The sequence below is a fragment of the Phyllopteryx taeniolatus genome, chromosome 18 (genome assembly GCF_024500385.1).
Source record: "Phyllopteryx taeniolatus isolate TA_2022b chromosome 18, UOR_Ptae_1.2, whole genome shotgun sequence".
NCBI classification, from domain to species: Eukaryota; Metazoa; Chordata; class Actinopteri; order Syngnathiformes; family Syngnathidae; genus Phyllopteryx; species Phyllopteryx taeniolatus.
In genome coordinates, this window is record NC_084519.1 from 14,453,698 (window position 1) to 14,472,139 (window position 18,442).

At 41.2% G+C, this 18,442-nt stretch overlaps 1 protein-coding gene across 8 annotated transcripts in view; it reads right to left on the reverse strand.

Moving 5' to 3' along the window:
- LOC133468682 (kelch-like protein 29) overlaps positions 1-18,442 on the reverse strand; it is a 162,451-nt gene that overhangs the window by 21,205 nt on the left and 122,804 nt on the right. For all 8 annotated transcript variants that reach the window (XM_061754877.1, XM_061754878.1, XM_061754882.1 and 5 more), the window contains 2 exons: positions 18,210-18,356; positions 5,520-5,718 (listed from right to left, as the gene is read on the reverse strand). In XM_061754877.1, coding sequence (XP_061610861.1) covers positions 5,520-5,718; positions 18,210-18,356 — 346 coding nt within the window. The remainder of the gene's footprint in view (positions 1-5,519; positions 5,719-18,209; positions 18,357-18,442) is intronic.

The window sequence follows — 18,442 nt, forward strand, 5'->3', positions numbered from 1 at the left end:
TTGTGGTAAATTCATTGCTTCAGAGCCTAAAACGTTAAAAAAACAGAACAAAGACAAGAAACATTAAATAAAACAAATACTACAAGGAATAAAATGTACATAGCATACTGTACTACTGTGCATTATCGTTTAAAAATCAAAGACCATTTAGTCTTCGATTAACCTGGCAAACTTGTTTAATGAAGACAACTTAGCGGCTAGGATAAATGTTTTATTCGTGTGTAAGTAAGAAAACCTGGAGAGAATCCACACGTGGCACAAGTAATCTCACGCTGCATTTACTCCCGGAGACAAACGCCGGGGCTTCATAATTACTCGAAGCCGGACAGGAATCAACAAAGTCGGGGTTAAAACACTTTTAATTGTCCTTCTGAGCCACTGACAGCTTCACCTTGCCGCCTGCTTAAATGCAGACACAACACATTCAATTAAAGCTTGAAAGAAAGGCGCTGGCATCGGACAAGAAAGTCAGGATCAAGCCGTGTTAATTGGGACGCCGCCAAAAAAGCGGTGGGTAGCGGCCTTCAGAGGATGTCGGCTATCGGGATATTTTTACGCACTTGTTGCCAGGTGATGTGATCGGCTGCTGGCTCGAGTTGTGTAAGTGCGGGGAAAAAAAAGCAAATGGAAAAAAAAAAATTTAAAAACGCTGAATTAATCACGATGTTCAAAAAAACCTAACACAATATAAGCCAACAAGTTTTTGTAGACACTCTAGAGCAGGGGTGTCAAACTCTTCTTTGTCTCGGGCCGCATTGTAGTTATGATTGTTTAATCATCACCAAAACATACACCATTACACAACAAATTGAGGGATAACTAGTTTGGAAATTAGAAGACAAGGATAATAGTTTGTTCAAGTATTGTTTAAGTTACTCTAGAAGAAGGGTTTGGTAACAGAAAAATGCAATATCTCAACATTATTGTTTATTATTATGACAATTCGGAGTTTGGGTACAGATTATAGCAAAAATCACGGAAGTTGATGAGCATGATTTGCTTTCGCGCGCCACATAAAATGATGTGGCGGGCCGCATCTGGAAACCCGGGCCTTGAGTTTGACACCCATGCTCTAGCGGCATCTAATGTTTTATTACTGTTAGGTATGTTGAAGACTCAATTGTATTTAATGTTATTATATGTTTTTATAACATCAAAGACATTTTGGTTTTCAATGACCCTAACACTGAGTTTATTTTTATTTTTTTTATAAACTCAAACACAATTACTATTGAATTAACCTAACACGTGTTTGTAATACCAAAGGCAGTTTAATCTTCAACGAACCAAAAATTCCGTTTTTTTAAGAACACCAAAGAGTCTTGAATCAAGCAAACGGGTTTGTATAACCAAGGATAATTCAGTCCTCAATAAATGGAAAATCTTTTCATAACAAACATAATTTAGTCTTCACTAAGACACTAACCCTTATTTTTTAATTTAAAAAAAGTTTTCTTTAATGAAATTAAACATGTTTTTATAACATCAAAAAGGATTCAATTTTACATAAAACCCACACACATTTTGTCTTTGAGTTAAAGACAATTTAGCCTTCAGCAAATGTAACACGTTTTTAAACATCAAAAACATTTAACTTCAAAAGAGCTAATCTGTTTTTTTCCCAAAAGACATCAATGACAATTATCTTTACAAAACCAAACCTTTACTTTTTTCATCAAAGACAATTTCGTCTTCAATAATCCAAACACTCTTTCTAACAACATGATCGTGGAGCCGACACTGCGGACGAGCCCGCCGTCCGCCCGTCGGCCTGAGCGGAGCCCCGTTTAGCACGCGAGCGAGTTGCTGGCTAGCGCCTCTCATCGTGGAATGAAAAAAAAAAAGCCCTCATTCATATACTTGCATGTGTTTTTAAGCATTCAAAATTGGCAGGGTTGTTAACAACACTTCTCTGTGGTGTGTCAAATGTATTTATTTTCACATCACAGGGACTTACTGTAAATGGCTGACGGGGCCACCGGTGACCACATCAATGTTAGCCTTAGACTCAACTGTACACACTGGACTTTTGAAGGCTATTTATTACCATACATATACAGTATGTACACACACACACACACACACACACATATATGCACACTCCCACTCAGAGTCCACAGATTGACTTTGCTCAGCAGGAAGTGCTTCACGGATGGCAGTTCTCTTTTCTTTTTACGCTTGACAGTCTTATCAACAGAGCTCAGGTGGCGCCCCATCTGCTTAGGCGCCTTTTTGAACACACACACACGTGCACACACACACACTCAAATAAACACACATATACACACATTCAAGGACGAAACCATCTGCCCTTTTTCGCAACTTTCACTTCAGAGCATTCTAATTTATTTTTCCTTTAAGGTACTCGGAGCTTTTTTTTTTTTTTTTTTTTAAAGATTTCACAACTATTTTAGTTTTCCATCAGGCAAGTTGCTGATTTTGAGTGACAGGTGACACAATATGGGTACACTCCCAAGGGTGCAGAGTAGAGCCGGTCCACTGCTCCACGGCCAGGACGAAGACCACATTGCTCCTCCTGAATGTGAGATTCGACTTCCCGACGGGCGCTCCTTGTCAGAACCCCTGAATAGACCTTACTAAGGAGGCCGAAGAGTGTGGACCCCCTCCCCCGTAGTTGCAACACACCCTCCATCCCTCCTCCTTGAGCCATAAGCCTCTTTTTTGATGAATCGGCTGAATTGCTGCTCGTATCTGGAATAACTCCTAAGTCGGGTCACTCGTATCTCAAGGCATCACTGTATTCTCCCCAGCGACTCACAACGTCCCGAGTCGAGGTCAGTAAACCTTTTACTGTATTTTATGATTATTTTTATTTTATTTCACACACAAACGCACAGGTGGCGCGTCACGCATCATGCATGCGACCCACCCAGCAACGTTTACGAGTTATTACGCCTAATTGTAACGCACAACATATAAATACTCACTCGGCGCCAAAACGTGCACGCGAACGACACAGCGTGCATGTCGGTCGCCGTCTCAAGAGGCCTGAAGCGACATCCTTGCATGTAATGAAATAAAAACAAATAAAAGCCTACTCCTTCATGCACGCCAATTGAAGCAAATGGCTGTTTAAGTGACCTCAGCTTGGAGCAGTGAAGTGCCTGTTGTGCATTGTACAACCACGGCACAGGTGTAAAGGTTCTTGTGGCATACTCCTTGCAGTGTTAAACGTATGGGCGTTAACTCGTGTTGAGTCAATATACTACATACAAGGTAGGGGAGTACAAAGTGCAGCCCAAGGGAGCAATCTGCAGCCCGCAGAGCGCTCATAAAAATAAACAAGGCATCAGAAGGTTGAGCAGAACAAGTTAAATTAGGACTGTTACAAAATTTCACACTAAGGTTTGGATACAAAAAATGTTACAAAAAGCTGCTTTTTAATCCCATTTTTAATATAATTACAAAAATGAAAAAAAAAGGTTGAACGTGACAAGATTCAACAATTCCTTTGTAATTGAATGTGAAAAAAGTTTTTAAAAAGTTGTATATCTTTTTTTAACTATCAACATTTAAAAGATATTGCACTATTTAAATAATTTAATTTTTAAACAATTTAAAACAATTGTAACTTTTTATTAAAGAAACTAAAAAGTACAATAAAGAATGAATGTGATAACATTTCAAACATTTTATAATTTAAGACAATTACAAAAATGTAATAAGTTACAAGCTATCACACGAGTTTTCATGTAAATGTATTTTTTACATTATGTTATTTTCTTATTTTCAAACTAAACATTTTTTTAAATGAAAGATATCACATTTTATTTAATGTAAATGCATAATTACTTGTTCTATTTCAGGTACTTAATTATCATAGAATTAAAAAAATTGTAATACATTTTAAAATATTAAAAGTTATGAAACTATTTTATCCAAATGTATGATTATTGCTATACTAATTATTTTAATATTATTATTTTATTGAAATGTGTATTTTTTTATTTAAATGTAAATACATCAAACAATTTAAAAATAATTAAATCCGCTGTGTATATAGTTTTTAAACCATTTATTAAAAAAAATGACTAAACAACTTGTATGCTACAAGAAATCCACCTTTATTTAATCTCTAAAATATAAAATAAAGTGTTGAATGCTTACAAAATCCTTCAGCGATAACACAAAGCTGAGAGGTAAGTTGGTTTTAGGGATGTTTTCTTCAACAAACGGTTCAGTGGCCCCTTCTCCTCTTCCTTCACGTGTTCGGTATACTTGGCCCTCAGCGGAAAAGCTTTGGACGTCCCAGATGAACATCAATTACACTAAGTAGCGTTCATTGGAGTTTGTGAAATGACATCAGAGTGGGGGCTCTTGCTTCCCCTTTCAAAGACGGCTTACACTCCGGACTGACCTAATGCAACATGCGCGTGCACGATGTACTCCGCAGCAATGAACCATTACCTTGCCGGTGGGCCAAAATCAATACGAGGCGACGTCTCCTTATGGCGACACGACCCCTCGGTCACCTTGATGCCGCGCAGGATGAATAGTGTGCATGGCCAAGTGTATTGCTGTGTCTTGTTGTGTTGTGGGTCAGTTATGCACTTTGCTGCTTGTTTGTTTGTTTGTTAAAGTAGTATCAATAAATTTGTATCAATAAAAAAAAGTGATTTGGGATGTTTCCCCCTCCCTTTCCTGATGACCTATTACTGTCATTTTTCTGTTATTTGAGGCAGTCGAGACTCTGGGAATAGCGTAACGGATGGTAAGTAATAGGCATGTGCTGGTATCAGATTCTGACAGCATGATGACTTAGCAAAAATATTGCGGTTGTACGGTATCACGATATTGCAATTAGAGCCCTAAAATGATTTATTTTGAAAAAGAAAATAATATTTTTTTCCCACTGAACATGCTCCGTAGGTGTATTTGTAAACGTACAAAGATCCATCCATTCTCCGAAGTAAACGTACACAGAAAAGAACTGATCTAAATGTGGTACAACAGTTCTCAGAAAATGGCTAGCTACTTCTCTCCGCTTTGTGAAGTAACGTCAGAGTGGAAATGAACTGATAATATTTTGGCGACAAAGATGGAGTTTTACGTCGTGCCACTGCCCTTGTTCCTCACCAACAGTCCTGAGGTACCGCCGGTATAAATCTTTTACACCTAAGCGCTGATCGGACTAGCCGAAGCTTGCAAGGCTAACATTCTCATCCTCTACCAGCTTACTTTCATACTCTCCGAACCACACAGACGTTGGAAGACAGTAGACGGGTTTACGTGCAGACTTTGTTACATTCTCATTGAACGTATTGCAATGGAAGACCTCAGGTCAAATGATTACAAGTGATGTGATTTATTCCAATCTGGTGTTTATATGTGCCACTACATTTAATCAGAAGGCTAGGTAGTTCAGTGGATAGAAAGATAGCAAGGTAGTTAGGTAGATAGAAAGGGAGGTAGGTATGGCGATTAGTAGGTACTGTAGGTAAGGCAAGTAGGTGGCTAGGTAGTTAGAAAAAGGACAAGTGTACATGCAAGTGCGTTACCGGCAGAGAGCCTCGGTCTGGTGCGTGGCGTCTGCATCTCCTGGCGCGCGTGAGGCAGCATGTGGTAGCGCTTGGCCTCGTTGACCAGGTCACGGCACGCCTCCGACGACTTGATCAGCTCCTCGTTGTCGACCACGTTGAGCAGGTAGGACGGGTGGATGAAGGGCAGACGCACCGACGCCAGCAGATCGGACAGGTGCTGGAAAGGAAGGACCGCAAAGAGCCGTTATAGAAAAAAAGTAGCGTGCAGCCTAACAGACGGCCCGCTATGTTCCTGACTCCTCCCCACCGAACATTACGCGATACGCGATCAAAAGTCCTGTGAAATTGGTTGCATTAATTTAACTGTTTTTATTGTATCCCAAAACATTTTGGGTATTTTTTCAATTCATCTAGCTCATAAAAAAATTTATTCAGAGATTTATTTATTAGTAAAATACTAATAAAATATACAATTGTATGCATAGATTTAAAATGTTGTATTTATTGTATTCAATAATTGGAGATTTTTTAAATTATAACTAGAATAAATGAATTGTTTTAATTGTTCCCTAATTAAACTAAACTACTGTGCATGTTTATTAATTAATTATAAACACAATGAACTGCGGGAATTATTTATTTTTATAATAAAAAATATCCAAAGGTATATATTTTTTAAATTTGTATTCATTTCATTTCATTAACTAATAGGTCAATTACTTTATTTTAAATCAAGTTTTTAATATATATATATATATATATATATATATATATATATATATAATTTATGAATTATTATGCAAATAATGTATTTCACCTATTTTACGTATACATTTAAACACTTACAGTGGTAAAACAGTGGTTCATTAATTGTAATAGTGGTTCATTAATTGTAATTAAATTAATGACCAACAACACAATTAAAAATTAGAGTTAGCTATTATTTTATCAGTAAAGTAAACTATTTTACATACACATTTGAACTTTAAACCCCCCCCCCCCAAAAAAAAACGTTTGTCCAACCCCTGTTCAGCACATACGCAGGAGATAGTTGCCATGGCAACCTCATCTAAGGCGGCATAATGTGTATGCCTGTGTTTAATTGTAGCGGCGTGAACCCCCGTGGGAGGCTCGTCTAGTGCGACAGCAAAAGCTGTAAACAAGCCGCCGCCGAGTGTCACAGCGGCGGGTCGAAACTGACCGATGACCTCGCCGGGCTCGGTGCCATGTGGCCCAGCTGGACAGCGGGCGAAAAACAACCCACTCCCAGACACAAGAAAGAAGTCAATAATAAGCCAAGCATCTCGCCTCCCACACCTGCGCTCCACTTTACTCTCTGACAAGTTGAATTTTGGAAAATTCAGCCGCGGGAGACAGTTTCACTTAGCAACGCGAAATTCGGAAGGCATGTCTATCATGAGTGGACACACAAGAAGGTCTCAAGAAGTCAAGCCCACAATTGCACAGGAAGTCGGCCATTTTGGTTTTGAAGCGATGTTTGATGACTCAGTTCGACTAAGTTCAGTTTGAAAATTCAGCCCACAAAGCTAGTTTCAGTTAGCAACATGACATTTGGTAGGCACGTTTATCATGACTAGACCCCAAAAAAAGTCTCAAGAACCCATGCCGAAATACACACAGGAAGTCTGCTGTGACGAGAACAAGGCATTTGAAGGCAATAAATGGCATCAAATCTTCATTGTCATCATAATACAACAACAACACAACCTTAATCGTAACGTGTGCTACACAGAGGATAGATTGAAGATGACGGGACCGTACCATTTCTCATTCTCGGATGGTGGAACACTTCGACTGTCATTAAAAATCATTATCCTTCTTACGATAATCACTGAGTTTTAGCAGGGTCACGTGAGTCATTGGGCCATTGATTTTGCTGTAATGATTGAAATTCATTTTATCCAATAATGTGTCAACAATGGCTGCAAAGCCAGCCAATGACAGAACAGGTAGCTGGGACGACATGCTGTCACCACAAGGTTTAAATGCAAAGCAACTGATGTTCAAACAGTTTTATTTTCTATCGTGATATGGTAAAACATAAAGAAAGCTCAACTAGCAGCGAGTTGCTTCCAGTGAGAAGGCGGGAAGGAGGAAAAACGGCAGGGGTGGGGGCGGGTGACACACGAGGGCGGCCGTCACGGCGGACATCTGCTGATGACATTTCCTCTCAGCGAGCCCCGCAGATGGGACTGTTGGCTGCCGTCACCCACGGGGGGAGCGCGCCGTCTGCCAAAACAGTTTATCAAACAAGGCGCACGAGTAAACACGGGCGGGACCTGGCAGATTTCACAAGCGCTACTTCCTGCGCTCGGCGGCTGACCTTCGCAGCGTAATTAAAGTTGTTGGTTCAACCAGGTGCTGCCCTACAAGCGTCCTTGAAGATAACACGTGGGTGAATTTGGGTTTTGCCTGCGAGGACGTTTTCAGTGAGCGATGGAAAAGACACGACAGCCAGCGATATCTAAAATCATTCGGGTCCTTTCTATGACAGCATTGTGTAATGAACGTGAACATTTAAATACTTGTCAAACTTTCACCAATATAGCGGGGATTCCGTAATCCCAAATAAAGTTTGAACTGTTACAATGTGACCGACAAAGAGGGTGAATCCGTCAGCTGGTGCCAAGAGGCGGAGGTTGCCACGGCAACCGGTGCCGGAATTTCCAAAAAGGCAACTGTCAAGCTCTCGATAGAGTGCTCAACTTTACTTACTTTTTTTTTCTTCTTCCCTAAACTAAACTTTCTGGGGAAGAGGAGTGGGGGGAAAAAAAACTAAAAGTACTAGTGTACTCGCCATCTGCAAATCCGCCCCCAAAACCGCATCTGCATCTGCTGTGGTCCCCCGCTTCTCTCGCCAAATGTTGGAAATTGCAGGGAAACTACTTGAGATGCACGACATCTGGTCTCGGTTAAAAAGGTAGGAGGTACAGCAGACGCACACGCACACAAATAGGCCAAAAAAATAAAATGTTTGTAAACTAATTCTACGCTCGCATCGTAATGTCACACTGCTATTTGCTAATAATGGAATGGTGAAGTCAGGTGAAACTTGGCTCCTTATCTCAGTACAAATGGATCACTTCAGCAAGCTTCCTTGACACCAATTTACTACTTTCCTGTTAGACATGGCTTTGGTGCCATCTTGTGGTGATTCAGAAAGAGCACACAAAAAAACGCAATAAAGTGAGTTTTTCAGCAAATAGCTCGGTATTTGTTTAAGAGGAAAAAAAATAGGAACAGGTGACTCGTGAATAGTGAAAAGCGGATATGCGGGGGTTTACTGTTGACGCACACAATAGATTCCACTGCCTAAAAATGTTTAGAATTGCATATATTAATGTTTTAAACCCTAAATATACTGTAAAATATGATCCCAAAGCACTTTAATATCATTTTAAATGCATTTTTTCAACCAGTAGTTTTATTTGCGAGTAGGTGAGTAATTTAAAATTAATAGTGTAATATTCTGAGAATATTATGATAAAAGGGTGTATATTAAAATAATAAAGTTGCCATTTTATGAAAATAAAACAATAATTTTACAAGATTAAAGCTATACTCTTACATAATGTTTTTTTTTTGGGTGGGGGATAATTTGACAAGAATAATGTAACATGAGAAATGTTAAATTATTATCACCTACTCGCGAAGTGGCGAGGGTTCACTGTATTGCTTTTTCTATTTTTTTTGCTTTTGAAAGATTAATGAAACAAAAACTAGTTACACAATGCATTGTGGGATGTGCACTCTTCTCTTCCCTAGCTCACTCACTACCAAAGTACTTCCTCGCTCTCTCTCTCTCCATTGCTGCTCCTCGCTTGTCCTCCTACGCTCGCAATGGAAATGAGATACACGCTCGCTGTGAATATTCAAGCTGTCAGACTGCATGTAAAAAAAAAAGAAAAAAAAAAAAAAAAAGAGGCCACAAGTAGAGAAAGTTCTGCTAGCCCAAAAGATTGTCCTTGTTTTTTGAGTAGTCTGAATTATCATCACTACAAACACCAGGGGGCAGTGCAACCAACATATGAAAGTACTTGTGACTAGCATGTTGCGCGTAACCACAATGCTAAGATGCTAATGTCACTGTGCTGCATGTGTGTTTACGATGTTTATATAGCCGTAACAGTCTTTGTCATGTCCGAGAAAAACTGTTTTTTTTAATTGCTAGGCTAATCCCCTTTTTGGAAAGAAGACACCAAACCAAATTTGTGAAATTGCTATGCTAAGGAAACAAAAAACAAAATACATTTCATCCAGATGATAAATTTCAACTGTTGTAAAATGTATTCTGTGGTGAAAATCGACACCATTCCATTTGCAATAGCTAAATTGTGGTCATGCACAATACGTACTGACACACACACACACACACACACACACACACAAAAGGACCATGAACACATGTAAGAAAAATTCCTGGATCCAAACCAAAATTATGTAAAAACAATAAAATCACTTAATTTTTTTTGCGGCATTAAAAACAAACCAAGCGAAAACATCCTAACGGCATTCATCAAGTTTATAGGGATCGGAGTTGTTGCATTATCAGGGAAAAATAGCCGAAGTCAACGCAAATTTGTGAACTAGAGATGCTCACAAATCTCCCAAAAAACATCCGTAAGATGTAAACTGGTTGATACTAGTTACGATAGCTAGCGCACTCGGTACTGGCAAACAAATGAAAAACGTAAAAATGTAACTACTAAATAACTAATATCTATGTTATATCACCATCAATTTCTATGGAGTTTGTGTAAAATTGTGATAAATAGCATATAACAAAAATATGAATAGTAGTTTATATAGCCTTTATTGTGTGATGTCAGACAACTGCATCTGGCAGAAGTCATTGTAAATCGATTTGGCGTTTCCCCATTGGGTGCTCTTAAATTTCCCATTTTTCTCTCTAGCAGCACAAGCGCACTCCAAACAGTACAGTACGAATGCTATATATAGGTTAGAGCTCAGTGTGGTAAGTACACAAAACGACCTCTGTGTCCTCAAAGGTAACATCTCTGCGAGACATTACTCATGACATTCCCACCGGTGAACGATGTTCGGGAATCGGGAGCGAGCCGACTCCGTTTCTCTCCATCCTCGTCGAGCTCGGCGGCCATCGCGCTCTCTCTCTCTCTCTCTCGCGTGAATGCGAGCGTCGCCCTGACAGACGAATGGCGAGAGGAGTCACCTTCGTCTTCCCCGAGCAGACGCCAAGACAAGCCTTTAAAAGAATGACGACTTACGACGCAAAAGCTTGGAAAAAATGAAAAGAATGCTATTTATAGCCCAATTTGATACTGTGAACTATGAGCGGCCTAAGCTTAAACTGTTATCAGTTATAAGCAACTTTTGGAGCTAGTATCTCATCCAATTGCGTTTGTGCAGTCCCCGAAGCGTCTCAAAGCCACTAGGATACATATTTATTACTTTTTAGTCTTAATAGCAAAGAAGGGAAGAATTGTTCAATATGATCCATAATTGTAGGCTGCTTACAGCGATTTTAACAGTTTCTGTTCGTCACGCTCATTTATTATGACAAGCAGCGTGCGAGTGCTAACATGCCCGACATATGGAAGCTCTCTGCGGGAGGCCCGAACTCATGTGCAGCAGCTACTTTTAGCTTTTTTTTTTTGCCCGCTTCTTCTTTTCTTTCAGGATGAGGAGACCATATGCTTGAACAACGTGACTCCCGACATGCAACTCTCCCTCCGCTAATGGGCTCAGACGAGCACTCAGGCCACGCAAACAATCCAGAAGGATGCATGATACAGTTAGTCTTCACCCAAGTTTCCACTCCGCTTCTGTAGATGGCAGTCACGCAATTACAGTCTCGAATCGTCTTTCCCCACTGAACTAAATGGAACAGCGATGAATCCATTCCAGCCCCCAAGAAACCCCTAAATTAGTTTATTAGTGGTGGAGGTCTGAAGGGCATCCTTATCTCAAAATTTCTTGCTCATATCCCATGACAGAGAAATCGCCCAAGCGACGGCTCGAATCTCTAAAAACTGGTAAGTCAAGGCATCACTGCATAAGGGAACATGTAAAAATCGGAAAATACATCATTGGAAATCTCTGTCTCTGTGTTGTGGTATGATTGGCCAGGTTGTTATTCAGGGGTGTGGCTTCGTGAACAGTCCACTGCCGTACAAATGAAGGTAAGGAACAGGCGTACTTGAGTTTCTACGATGATAAATTAAGTATTCCTGGTGCTGCGGTAAAACTTAATGGGTTTTTCCTCGGCTTTTGCCCCGCCCCTCCACTCTGATTGCTGTATATCAGTTTAGTACAGTACGCTACACTACACTAATGCTACAGTTTAGGACCACAATACACTAAAACAACAACAAATGTCCTAGCCCTATATAAAAATGTCAAAAGTAAAACACGACAAGTAATGTTCCACTCCCGTGCTATACGTGGCAGTAATGCGCACTAAAAAATAGCTGCCAATTGGCAAAAAAATGAAGGGCAACAGTGAAAAATGGTCCATGTGGCACATACACACAGTACAGCGTATAAACTGCACCCTCTGTGACTAAAATGCTTTTGTCTCACTCTCCCTTCGTCATCATGGTAACATGGTAACTAACCATTCGCTCAACGGTATATGGGATGAGGGCTGCCTCAATTGCATTAGACAGGGCTAGAACCAAACAAGACCTCTACTTGTTGACAGCTACTTGGAAAGGAGAGCCACATGCTGCTTCACCCAGTCTAAAGACAAATACATTACAGCAGCCTGCTCCAGTAAATATTTCCATTAAAGCCTTGCAATGCAAAATGACTCCACCAAATAACACAGAAAGGGTCATGTCGTCTGCTTGGGTTTGAAAAATAGACTAGCCTCCCCACTACACATGAATAATAACACACACACGTGCACAAGAGTGCGCAGCCTCACAAACGAGCCCATTCAACTGCAATGAGAGCGCACTGCACACATTACTCCTGAGCAAAATATGCTGGCGCTTGGCCACAAATGGTGTTTTTCGCCGGCTGCGTGACTACGTGTCTGAGTGCGTGTCAGCCGGAGAGGACGCGAGCGAGAAGGGTAGTGAGGGGGTTGGTTTATGGCAAGTGGGAGAGCGGACGGAGGGGGGGGGTCACGTCGCCTTGAGCCGCGACTGACAGGAGCGACGCGTTTCGGCATGACTTCATTGGGAGAAAAGGAACACGTTCAGCTGCATGATTTCTGGTTGCACACGGGAAGACGAGATGGGAGTCTCATAAGCTGTCTGCCCAAATCATTAGGTACACCCGCGCAAGGTCTGTGCCAAATATTCTGCCTTTTACAACTGCAAATGCATGGTGATAAGCCATCCAATTTCACTTAACTGGTTCAAAAATTATTCTTTCTTTGCTAAAAATAATGTCAATGATACTGGGAGACAGTACAACACAGTAATGCAGACACAAACGAAAAATAGCACTTCTTCTACTACTTCTATGTGACTCTGTAAGATGCTGTAATATTAGTTCTTTTCCATGGAAGATAAGTATATACACTATGCCTGTGAGTCTTATCTGTCTGCATATGTTTCTCCATCGTTTGTGTTCAAATATCTGTTGCTTCCAAAACTGCGTCTATCGATGCTAACCGTTAGCATGTCAATGGCATTTTCCATTGTTTGTTTACATTCGGCAAAGCCGACTTTCCTAAGGAAAAGCGATGTGGTTGTTTTAATTTAATTGTAATTCTCTTTGTTTTGATTAATTTGACAGTAAAATTCAGTTAGGATTGTTTATGGCGCTGTATGTGCACATACACAATAAAAATTGCATATGATACTTCGTAACGTACACTTGCGCTATCTAATCAAACATATCAAGTCAGGTATTTTTCAAATACAACTGCATGGTTGTAGACCTCCAGATTTTTCATTGTTGTAATAATATCACAATAATGTTCTGATTGTAGTAGTTGCAGGATTGTATTAACTTCCAGGCCAATATAGTACAGTAGGTTCCAGCCAGTTTAAGCGAGCGCGGCTTTGACCTACTCCGGATACAAAGTCGCCACGGTCGAGCGGGCGCGTCCATCTGGCTGCACACATCAGGACTGAGCACGCTCCGGGACCACACAGATGTCCGTGGAGGTCCACAGTTCACTGGCCTGTGTCCGATCTCCTGCCCCACCTCCCGCTTTGAAAACACCGGGTGACGTGTACATAATCACGGAGACAATGGCGACATTTACACTCTATGCTCTCACTGACCAAATTCAATTTCATGGCTGTAACACGCCACAAAACTCTTATATAATAATAATCAGTCACCAACAGCAGTTTGTGACATGTCTATCATAACAAGATGCATGAAAAGGGCTTCAAGGACCCATGCCTGAAAGTGTACAGGAAGTTGATCATTTAGGTTTGAATCAGACATTTTGGGTGAGTTCCAGGGCTCGTATGAGGGAATTTCTTCAAATGAGTCCCAAACGTAAGCAGGTAGGAATTTGAAAATTCAGCCCCCGAAGCCATAAGTGAATTTGTCCTTGAGATTTTGTCCCATTACCATTACTTTTGAAGCACAAATACTAATTAGAATGATGAGGCTAAATTGTGAAAATCTTGGGTTTTCATCATTAAGTGTGGGCGGAGCATGGTGGCGAAATGTGATGATTCGCCATAAAACACAAAACTCTAGTTCGTTGAGTTTAAAATTTCAGCCACCAAAGCCAATTTTGCAAAGACAAACTTCTGCTCGAGATTTTCTAAATGCTAAATGAGCTTTCACTTGTATCGCGCTTTGGCACCTTCAAGGCACAAGAAGCGCTTTAAGACCGTCTCCTCATTAACAAGGACACTTCAACATGGTCGCTGGATCAGGATTCAACCCATAACTTTCGGGGTGGGAGACTACCATTCTACCGCCCAAGCCGTGCCACCCTAATTTGTTTCTTAGCTAACAAATTATTATTTTTTTTTTTATCCTCGACCAACAATCAAACTGCAAAGTTTTTTTGTCCAGGCCATTTCATGTGGACATTAAAGCTGGATAATCAAAAGTGCATAATAACTGATTTTGATCAGCATACGATCGAGATTTGAACATTTCCTGCAACGTTTTTCTGACTGTGGTGACTGAGGGACACTCGCCCTCACTTTCACTGGGCAGTCCTTTGTATCTCCACCGCACTCGTTCAACTACTGGAGGCCGGTCTCTGCCAAAAGCCTGAATGGGACCTCCATTAGGCCTCACGTCGACATTTCATTTCATAGCGGAGCATATCTGGCCAGGTGACAAAGGAGGCTGATTAATTGTCTCTTTGGAAAGTGGCCAGCGACTGCAGCATGGATAAAAAGGACACTTAATGGCATGTTTGCCTGATAAAAAAAAAAAAAAAAGGCCTGCCCAGCCATTAGCGGGAATAACAATGGCTTGGTGCGACATTTGCGGTCCCTGAGCCAAATGAACACAGGTAAAGGTATTACTTCATCTGCTTATGTGGGACTCTCATATTAAACTGATGTAATTTTCTTTTAGTTATTTTTTTTCTTCATTTTTTTTTTAAATGTCAGAACAAATGACATCAGAATGAATATCAGAGGACAAAAGTGCTTTGAGGCGGCATGTGTGTGCGTATCTAAACTGATTCCCCCGGCGTCTAAAATGACGTAAATGACCCCATTTACCTGCGACGTCGCTTTTCATTTAGCCGTTGTCTTTCGAGTTCAAAAGCGCAAAAGACTCTACATCGCCACACGCCATTAAGCAAGGTTAATTGTATTTCTTGGGAGAGGGGGAACTTCTACAATCATCCTTCAGAAGAAACAGCCGCGTTGTCTTCTTCTGACTGCATTTGGGCTGCTTTTGCAACACAAAGACGACGCCGTCGTCATTACTTTGTTTTGATAAACCAAGCATCGGCCACCTTGGATAATGAATGATTAATGCATGTAGGTCAAAATGCCAGGTCATCAAGTGCACTGGAGTCCTCGACCCCTCTGTTGAGGATACCTGTTTCCGATTGGGGCTCATATGGACGAATTCCCCGGAATTAGGATGCTTTGTACCAAAATGACCAACTAAGGGCCCGATTTCCAAAAATCACAGATGCTAAATTCTATGTTCACTTTAAGAGATTGCGCACTGCGATCTAGTGTATTTGTGATGTTTTACTAAGATCCCAAATAGTGCCCACTAAATTGCAGGCATACTCAATCGAATAGATTGTGTGCACAATTGGAAACAGGTGTAAAAGTGATAAACACCACCATATTAAAAAAATTATTTTGTGCTTTAGGTAGAGCCAATGGGTTTCCTGATGGAACATTTGGGAGAGTACTACACATGCAAAATTAAAATTGTACTGATGGAATTGGAAGTGTTATTGGAAGAGGGAAACAAACATATTACTTAGCAACAAAAAATGAATCGATCACTCCGATGATTTTGGTAAAGCCAGCAACTCCATAAAAGCCATGTTTCATGAGATCGTATATTCGGTAGATGGCTCACTCGGATACTTGGTTCCAGTTAGAGCCCATGGGTTCTTAAGGCTTTTCCGTACATCTTGTCATGATAGACATGTCCAGCCAGTTCTGTGTTGATTGGTGAAAGTGCTGTCAGAGGCCGATTCTTTTCGTAACTTTCCAGGGGGGTGCTACTGTGTGAATTTTGGAAGGGTCATGTCGGAATCCCCCTTGACATACAAACAATTTCACCGGAATACACACTCTAATGCTCTCTACCGTCTCTAAGTGATGTCCACGCCTCGTTTCCTGCCGCCATCAGACGCACACTTACAGGGTAGCGGAAAGAGAAAATTGCATATTATTTACCCGCCGCGTTCAATATGCCACTTTTCCGCTATATAGCCCGCAGCTTAAGACACCCAAAACGGGTGTGTGCTGAGATGAATGCAAAAGCGCATACTGACGAGCTGACAGCTTAAAAGTCGTGCGGCGACATGGTGCCCTGACATGTCATTAAAAGTTGTCACTGGTTCGCAGGAGGGATTTTCCGCATCGGGATGAAGCGTTGGTGGATGTGAACCATAAACGCGGCACGATGGGAGCATCCACAAGAGGCGCTTTCCGGTTCCCACCCGAGGAGGTCAGGGGACAAGATTCAAAGTCGCCTTTTGTTACGCTTGGATTGTTTCTCCCCATTATTATTATTTTTTTAACCTTTGCGATCTTCTGTACCTTCTTCTTCTTAAGGTGACCCAGGGTCTCCCGACTCAGGAATATGTGAATGGCTTGTTCAGACAAGCGGAAAAATGTCCCATTTTCCCCTCCCAACTCTACTTCGGAATAACTCTCCATTTGCATTAGAGGGTGAAATTGCAGGACCGAGCGGTTTGGAGGTTTCGGACTCACATGACATGCAGCGGGCATCAGTCAGTCATTGGTCGTCGTCCCTGAACAACAATGAGAACTGTCCTGCATCCCGCACTGGACGGGTAAACCCGTAAAAAGGCAGGATCATGATGAATACTGATAGCAAAATCTAAAATTAAATTCACAAAAACTAAAAGTGTGAGGTATTGTTTTGATTGCAGGATTACGAACCGGGTGCAGTGAAACTTGGTGGGGAGGTTGCAACAATTATCCGATTTTTCTTCTTCTTTTTTTTTTTTTTTGCACAAATTCGTAAAATAAAAGTGGTAATCAGTTCATGGTAGAGTCCGGCCCGACTAATTCATCGAACAACATTCTTTATGAACCACAAATTGGTCTTTTCGCTAACGTTACGGAGACAAACCAAGGAAAATTCATCATCATTTCATCACACCCACTCCTTTTTGCCGCTTGGAAAAACAATTGCCCCGCACTTTTTTCATCGCTGCCACCCACAAAAAAGTTTTTTTTAGATTGTTTGTGTATTTGTTAGTATGCAGGATTACGCAAATAAGTGCAGAATTTGTTGCTGTGAAACTTGGTAGGAAGGTGGCAAGAACACATTCAATATTGCCGCAAATTCATACAAAAAAAACGACTAAGACGACATCGTCTGATGTAAATGTGAGTCAATTCATTCATCTCCCGGTAATTCCATAAAATGTCTACACGCCTCACATCAGATCATCACTAGCACCTTGCCAAGACGCTAAGTACACTTGACGGTAACGTGATAGGACCTCAGATCGAAAGCGCAATGCTAAACGAAGAACCAGGAATAATGATGTAGGCGTGGACAGGGTAACATTGATTTTTGGACGTCTGATCCGGAGGATGCAGCCCAGCACCCGCGGACGAGTAGACATCGCTTAGGATGGATGGCTCCTCCAATGACGGATGGCCAGCAATTTAGCTGCTTACCTTGCCTCCATTTTTACACTGGCCGTAAAAATCAGCGGCTTCGCGTTAGCGGTGTTCACCACCGGAATCAATAAAAAAATCGCATGACCTGAGGTTTTAACCGTGCACAGATATCCGTCGGTACTCTGTTTAGTTTTGCACCAATGTGTGCCGAAGTTGACGCTCCGACCTTGAGTCTTTATTGACTCAGCGCAACATTTTAACCTGCTCTTCCCTGCTGTCGATATCCATCTTGAGGATATAACCTTTGATTGCGATGAACTAACTCTGGGAATCTTTTGCAGACAAACAAACAAACAAACAAACAAACACAGCAGTCGTGTGTTTGCCCTTTGATTTCCTATGAGAAACTAAGAAAACATTCCGAGAGCAAACGACTCACAAAATTGTGACGGCAGTATTTATCTTTCCTTACTTGAACTCTGGAGCCGGAGTCCCGTTTGATCCACTTGATGACTGTCTCGTACACCAACTCCTCCGCTTTGGTGTTGAGGCTATCGTTGGACAGGTAGGCCACCAGGTCCTCCTTGGACACGCTCAGGATCTCCTCCTGTCCCGCCACCTGATCGTCAAACACATCATCAAAGGGGGCATTTTTTTGGATGACTCTTGGCTCTCGTGGTACTGTTATGTTACAGAATCTGAGAG